Here is an 8,200-nt window from a genome sequence, read left to right as displayed (position 1 = left end):
CGTCCTCTCTTGTGGTAATTTCCTTACATATGCTCTCTATACTTTCATGTCTGTCTGGATCGTTTAATAAAGACTAAAAGCTTTTTACCCAACGCTGGACCTTCTCTGTTTTCCTGTGCATTGACATCAATGAGTTCTATTTTCTGCGCATTAAAATATACGCGCACACAAACGTGCGCAAATACGATCATCTGAAGATGCCCTCAGTTTGCAGAGTAAAAATATAGAATTTAACAAGGGCCGCCGACTGTGTAACTCACCAGAAACCTATGGGTCTGATTGTCAACCCAGGTCTGTGACCACAGCAGTACTTTCCATCAGAAGGAATTATATTATTACTATAAGTATCATAATCATTGAAAATATTTGGATGTAATGTTAATTTTCACAAGTGATTTAATATCAACGGTGATCAAATGAGCAGTACCTTACAAGCAGGAATATTTAACGATTACTGTGTATAGCAATAAATACTACATTATGCCGTTAGATATTAATCCGTTAGTAGGCGACAGGAAGCTTTGTTCTCCAAACTTCCGGACTGGATTCACACTAGCATTTAATCTGTTTTGGCTTTTTGTTTTTGTAGCAGAGAGACCCAATTAAAATGGAATGAAACAGATCTGTTTTTACTACCATTGATTTCAATGGGTTTTTAAAAAAAAATGGTAACCAAATGGAAAGCTTTACATTTTCTTCCACCCTTTTTTTGTTTAAATGAAACACATAATGAAGTCTGCAGAGGATATTTGTTGGGATTAAAAAACAGAAACCTAACAGAACAGAAGCAAACCGAAAACTTTCCATCTTCTTTCTATTTTTAAATACCCCATTGAAATCAATGGTGGTAAAACAGTCAATTTTATTCCATTTAATTCCATCTCTCAGAGACACAAAGGAACAGAAACAGAAAGCCAAAAAGTAGAGGGAATCTACCCCAATGTGGAAAAGACTCTTTTTTAGATAGTTTCTCTACTTCGGCAGGTATAAGTGTTTTCTATAAAAGGGAAAGTCTATGGGAGTTATAGAAAGAGAACAGAAATGTGCTCAGCTCCTTACATAACTCCAACAATCTTCAATGGAGAGAGCTAGGTTTCCTGAGCATTGATTTCAGCGGCGTCATTGCACATAAATATGGTAAAACACCAAACAAATACAAAATGATTTTTTAGGAACTGTGATATCTATAAAAATAGGAATGATCTCCAATGTGTTCATCAGGTGGAAAGAGAAGTCTGAATGAACAAACTGATACTGCTAATTGGTGAATGCAATTAATGATGTTTAGTGTAAGCTGGTCTCTAGTCTACAAAGAACAGAATATTAGAATTGGTCAAGTCTGAAAAACTTAAAAATTTCAATAGACTTAGGCTGCCTGCAGACGGGCAGGTCGGATCCGGCGGCGAGGATTCTCGCTGCGGGACCCGACCTGAGCGCTTGCAGGGACCAGTGCGTACTCCCCCGCGCCCGCTGGCCCCGGCTGTTTGAAGTGCCGGCTTGCCCAGCAGCCGGCGCATGCGCAGACCAGAGCCGTCGGTGGGTGAGTGACATTTCTGTGCGGGGCTCGCAGAGATAGAGCTTGCCGCAATTTGTTTGACGCGCGATATTTCGCGCGGCCAAATCACGGCCGTCTGCATAGGATTGCGTTTGTTAACGCAATCCTATGCAGGCTTCCAGCGGCGGAAATTTCGCGGAAAAACCCAGCCGCAGAATTTCTGCTCGTGTGCAGGCGGCCTTAGGGGCCTTTCACACAGAATGGAATATTCAGCAAAAGCGCTGCAAAATATGCTGTCCTGCTGAATATTCAGCACCAAAATTTGCACTGCCAACATGTGGATTTTGGTGCAGAATTGAAAATAGCTAAATTTTCTAGTAAATCTGCATCAAAATCTGCAGTTAGCGGTGTGGATTAAATGTTGAATTAAAGGACGCATATTCCATAACGCTGTTGCGGAATAGTCCGCTCTGCGTAAAACAGTATGTCTAATACACTTTTACAACAAGGTTGACAGAAGTAAAACAATACGACTTAAAGCATTACAGTAAATCACTAAATAAAGGTCCTGTCAGCGATACATGAAAGTTTGCAGTGTTGTCTTGAACCTCGGTCTTTGCCATCAATAAGAAGAAGAGGGATTTTACGGAAGTAGTCAATGATGTCAGACACAGAATCAAAAGTCTGTTGAGGAAAAATGAAAGAGAAAATAGGTAACAATGTTGGTGATGCTAGATTGTGAAAATTCAATAAAGTCAAAAAATTAAAAATGCAAGGTGCTAATTTAAGAGATATTCTAGATTTTCAGAGAATCATAGAACAATATTAAAAACTGATTTGTATAACTAAAGAGCTTCCATTAAGCAATAAATTAATTTTAAAACAAATTCTTCTACTATCATTGCATCATAAATTCATTAGCTTCCCAGTGCAGTAATTTTATACCCATTTTCATCTGTCCAAAATAACAAGAACAATTTTCTAACTACCTAATACACACTGTGCACTGCTCCCATTGGCCAGGGCTAATTATTTGACCAGCTCTGGCCAATCAGAGAGCAGTTGTAGTGCATTGATAGTCTAACACTACCAATGTGCTGTGGGGATTAGGTAGTCTGAAGATTATGTTGGCCATCTTGGATGGCTGAAAACAGGACCTGGAACCAATAAATCGCAATGGTTGAGGAGAAGAACAACTACAGGTAATATACCCCCTTCCCTCATGGTCCTGGTATAGAGTTTGGTGTGAAAACTGGAGGGGGAGAGTCATCTTAAAGACAGTGTAAACAGAAAAAGTAAGGAATGCTATACCTCATGCCCTCCTGATCCTAAAAGGTAGACTTGATCATTCTGGTTATAGCGTATCCGTATATTATAGACTTTATTTCTATACAACACCATGAGAACATACGGCTGGGACAATGTTGATTGAGAGCAATTTCTCACCAGAAATGTACCGTCCTATGACAAATTAAAAACAAAAATCAGTATTTTAGACATAAAAATACATGAAGACAGTACTTTATTGAATGGATATAGTGGGTAAAAATACATTTCTACTCCCATCTTCCATGCTGTTCATAAAAAGTCACTTACTAACTCTCTATCTAATTGCTGAGAAGGTGCATCAACAAATATAAATGTCAATTTTAGGTCCCTTTCCAAATTAATTGTATACACGGGAACCACCCAGGTGCTTATGGGGTTGTCTGGTTGCAAAGTTATTTTTAAAATTAGATCCAAATGAGTAAGAATAATAAAACGGTTGAGTAGGACCTGACTCCAGACCGAGGACGACGCATCTCCTTGAGCTCCGCATGGCTACAGTCTTGTAAAGTTACAAAAAAGCATTCCAGCAGTGAGAGAGAAGCCCGAAAGATCTGTCAAACTCATTGACCTGCAAGATGACAAAGCGGAGAATATCCCAAACCCAGCCGCAAGCTTAAACATGCCCCAGAAAGAAAACCTCTCAAACTGCTCATAGTGATACTTACATACTTCATTCCTAACCTATCGATGGGGTTGTGGGTTCGAGAGGGTATTGAATTTGTTTCTGATCTCCTAGATGGTAAAAAGATGATTCCGTTCCATACTCTTAGGGAGAAATTTAACCTCTCCACTAGCGAATTTTATCCGTACTATCAAATACAATTGTTTTTAAATAACACCCACATAGAGGAATACACTTTCCCAAACACTCTACTACTTCTCTTCTCTGAGTTCCAGACAACACAAAGCTCTTTTACAAGGAGATGTTACAAAATATTTTCTGGAGATATGGAGTTAACAAAGAAAGGTCACTTGTTGAATTGTGAAAGGGACTTGGGAGAATGTTTTTCCCCAGAACAATGGATCCTGCCCTTCGAATGGGCAAACAGGTCTACCATATGTAATCTCTTACAAACCCATGACAAGGTCCTGAGGAGATGCTACTACACTCTGGCCAAACTGGCAAATAGTTTTTCTAATACTAGCAACATGTGCTGGAGAGGGTGTGGACAAGAGGTTATGATTTTTCACATTCTCTGGAACTGCCCATTGATACAAGTCTACTGGAAAGATGTATTTCAGACCCTCAAGGACGTAATGGATACGGTAGGACGTAAAAACCCAAAACGTGCCTTGCTACTCTTGGGTTGCAATAGTATACCTATTCAGTGCTCCTGTCACGTTTTGCTGTCTGCTAAGCTTACATTAACTAGGAAGTGGAAGTCCATCATACCCTCCAATATCAAAGAACTGCATGATATGGTAGGGGATCACAGCTCTTATGAGAAGATCTATGCTAGGGCTAATGACAACCTTCCCAATTTTAATGTCATGTGGAATCCCTGGCTGCGTTATTTGTTGGAATTATGTTTTGTTCTTTTTCTTTTATTCTTATATATATTCTTTTCTTATTAGACTCTCTATAAGTCAAGATATCTGTTAAATTTTGCCTGCAATTTTATATTGGTTGAAAGAACTATATACAGGAGACTCTGGCTCGAGGTCAGACGACCTATCGTTTGTCTCCACATGTCATTAATTATTCTTCAAGCTACCGTATGATAATGCATGTATTATGTAAAAATCCCCCCAAAATTATTTGGGTAAAATAATAATACAAATTTCTCCTCAGCCCCGTGCTGTAGCTCCCAAATTCTCTTGGTCTCTGTTGACAGTGGAAGTCAGGTGACTGCTGCCTGCCAATCAGAGACCACAGGGTCACCACCCATTTTCCTGGCATCGGTAGCGCCGGCCCCATTGTAAGCAATGGAAGAACTTTGTGAACCTCTGTGACAGCAGTTGCAGGGGATTCCTTTATCCCCATGGGGAATCCCTTCAAATGCAGCGGGGGTGAAGGGATTCCCCGCAGAGATAAAGGAATTACCTGCCGCTGCTGTCACAGAGGATTGTGAAGTTCTCACACTGCTTTTAATGGGGCCGCGCTGCTGCCGCCCCATTGGAAGCAATGTGATGATGAGATTCCCCGCAGTAATGCGAGGCTGTTTTCACATGAAAATGCCTTGCATCCACGGGGCTTTCACATGGTGGAAAGTGCAATATTGGGCCGTGAATCCCGGCCCAATGTTGCCCTCACCTGTGTGAAACTAGCCAAAAGGTAATATCAACATGTAGATAACAGATAATCCACCATTCACAAGGTGATCAGCTGTGACTATCTAGTCCCTCCCCTGCAAAATGACAGATCACCAAACATGTCTAGCACAGTCTCCCAAACAAGTCAATGAAAAAGGAAGTAACACGGCAGCATTAGTAGGTGCAAAAAGTTAACAAGAATTTTTATTCTCCCATACCAAAAATAGCAACTATGTTTTGACATGTTGAGAAAGCTTGAGAAAGACCAACAGGTCGAAATGTAGCTGCCAATTTTTTGCTATGGGAGAATAAATTTTCTTGTTAACTTTTTGCACGTAAAAGTACTGCTGTGTTATTTCATTTTGAATTGACTTTGTTCATGGTCCGCCACGGCTATTGCATTTTTGTTGTCCTGCCCTGATTGGGAACTTATATGTGCTCCTGGGGACAACCTCTTTCTATTATAAACAAGTCAATGAGTCGGCTCCTGTCCATTGTGTGAATGGCCTATGAAGTTGCTATAAAGCATAATCCCCATGCTCTACATGCTGTTAAATATAGGTCGGGAAAAACAGCAGCCCCATAAGTATAGACAACAGAATAAAAAAATCTACTATCAGAAAATAAAAACAGATTAGAAAAAGAGAAAATGTTTCCCTTTCTGGTTTTAATTAGTAAAAAATGCACACTAAAGGTCAAAACTTTTAGAACACGTAAATTTCCAGTTTTTTTGATATTTCCACAGTTTAATCTCTCAAACTTTACTGTACTTGGAATTGAAAACATGAATCAAATAAACAAGATGAATAAAAGAATGGATTAGTTTTGTTTCACCAAATCAAATCTAGATTTTTGACTCTTTGGCCGCCTGCATATGACCGGATTGGACTCCACATACGGGAGCCTGCAGCGGAATCCAACCCTGTGCCTGGCCGGTGACCCCATGTACCTGTTTTTTCTTGAACTCTTCTGTACTGTGGATGGTCTGGCTAGTCAGCCGTCGGACATGCACAGTACAGATTTTCCCACGCCCCGTTAGGCAATGACGCGTGTCCCGCGACTTTACCGCACAAATATAGAGCATGCTGCAGTTTTTCCTTGGTGAGCAGAAAATCGCAATTGATTTTCACTTGTGTGCAGGAAAAAGCGCTTTTCCATTGCATGCTATATGTGGTACTTGCTGTGGAATACGGGGGCGCAATGCAAATCTCCCCATGTGCAGCTGGCCTTCAAAGTAGTCACCTTTAACGGATATAACACCTTTACAAAATTCAAGCATTTTTTCTACAAATGCATTCAGATATTGTTCAGAAATTTCTTCTCAACTTTGTTGCAGAAGTTCCCACAAATGTGCTGCCCTTGTAGGTTGCTTTGCTTTCACCCTTCTGCCCAGTTCATCCTAAACAAGCTCAATCGGGTTAAAGTCTGGAGATTGTGCAGGCCATTCCATTCTTTTAAGCCTACTGGCTTCTTCTTGTCTTCTTAAGTAATCCTGACATATCCTAGAAGTATGTTTTGGACCATTGTTTTGCTGTAATATGAACCCCTGACCAACTAGGTGTACAGCAGAGGGTATTGCATGGCATATCAAAATTCTGTGGTTGTCCTTTTTGTCCAGTGTGCCAGTCATGTGTGGAAGTTGCCAGCTCTGGATCCAACAAAAGAGCCTCATGTTTGACAGTTGTAGTCACACAGAAACCATCCTTTCACCTACTTGATGACTTGTAAAAACCCTGCATGATGTACCAATGATGTCAAATTTTGATTCATCAGTCCATAAGACCATCTTCCACTCTTCAGTAGTCCACTGGAGGTGCTTCTTCTTTTTTTATTTTGCAAGTCTTTTTTTATTTTGCAATCTTAGCAGTGGCTTTAATACTCATACTCTACCTGTCAAACCTGCAGATAGAAGTCTTCTCTTCACAGGTGAAATAAGCTGCAATAAGCCGTGCTTGAATATTTTGCGCCATAAGGCGCTGATCATGCAAACTGTTGACTATTAAAAACTTGCCACCTGATTTTGCAGTGGCCTTTGGTCTGCCAGACGTCTTCCTGTCAGTTTCCTCCAGTTTCCAAGTGTCTTTTAATGGTATATGAAACTGTACTGACTGCCATCTTGACTTTCTTGGCAATTTCTCTGTAGGCCAAATCTACACTTCTAAGGGTTATAATTGTTTGTTTCCTTTGGTTAATTGCCCATTTCATGCCATTATGAAGAGCAACACTGTCTACATCCTGCTCTAGAGGATGCTGTAATGTAGCCTGTCCCAACATTGTTTATATAGAATCAGAGGATTTTAAAGTAATCTACAAAAGTTGAGACATCTGTAGGAATAGTTTGCATCCAATTTCAAACCATAATTTGGTTTTTTTGATGCAGAGTAGCTGTCCCTGATATGTTCCCTGAAAAGAGCCCTTTAGTAAAAATCATAAATTCAGACTATTGTTGCATTCCAGGTTAAAATTTTTATAATAATTTTAGGTTTTTAACTTACTTATGAACCTTTGAACCATTTTATGTTTTGCTTGACTTGAACTGTGTTAACATCAAAAATACTGAAAAAATTGAGATGTTGTAAAACATTTGACTGGTGTTGTAGTTGATACATATCATTTAAATGTGGCTTTGTCACAAATCTTGCTGTGGATTCACCATGGTTTTCACCCTGTCCATTGAAAGTGATGACATTTATACTGAAAGACCTCAACGAAAACTGACATGCTGTGGACTTAAAATCCGCACCACGGGTCAATTTATGCTACAGATTTTTTTGCAATGTGTGGATGAGATTTGATAAAGTCTCATCCTCTTTGCTGGTGCTATAACATGATTAGATTTTCTATGCGCAATTCCACAGTGAAGAAAGCAGAGTGTATTCACTACATGTAAACATTCCCTTGGAACAGATGCCCTCGAATTGTTTTACTATGGTGAATGTAAGTATTTACTGAAAAAAAATGTCAGTAGAGCTGGTATGTCCTCTTTAAGTGACACGTAAAAGTACTTGTGAAATGTATTTTTGAATTTGTTTTAGGTTAAAAAGTTTAATATAAGTTTAAATATAAAGTATATTATTACTAGAGATGAGCGAGCGTACTCGGATAAGCACTACTCGCTCGAGT

The 8,200-nt window shown here is 39.6% G+C and overlaps 1 protein-coding gene across 2 annotated transcripts in view; it reads right to left on the bottom strand.

Annotated features, from left to right (window-relative positions):
* Nucleotides 1-376: 376 nt before the first annotated feature.
* The window catches only part of LCP2 (lymphocyte cytosolic protein 2), a 93,099-nt gene continuing 85,275 nt past the window's right edge, over nucleotides 377-8,200 (bottom strand). For both annotated transcript variants that reach the window (XM_066591094.1, XM_066591095.1), the window contains 2 exons: nucleotides 2,807-2,956; nucleotides 377-2,179 (listed from right to left, as the gene is read on the bottom strand). In XM_066591094.1, the coding sequence (XP_066447191.1) occupies nucleotides 2,051-2,179; nucleotides 2,807-2,956 (279 nt within the window). In that variant the 3' untranslated portion in view covers nucleotides 377-2,050. The remainder of the gene's footprint in view (nucleotides 2,180-2,806; nucleotides 2,957-8,200) is intronic.

Source organism: Eleutherodactylus coqui, chromosome 2 (assembly GCF_035609145.1).
Source record: "Eleutherodactylus coqui strain aEleCoq1 chromosome 2, aEleCoq1.hap1, whole genome shotgun sequence".
Taxonomy (NCBI): Eukaryota; Metazoa; Chordata; class Amphibia; order Anura; family Eleutherodactylidae; genus Eleutherodactylus; species Eleutherodactylus coqui.
This window is presented reverse-complemented; position numbering and strand designations above follow the sequence as displayed.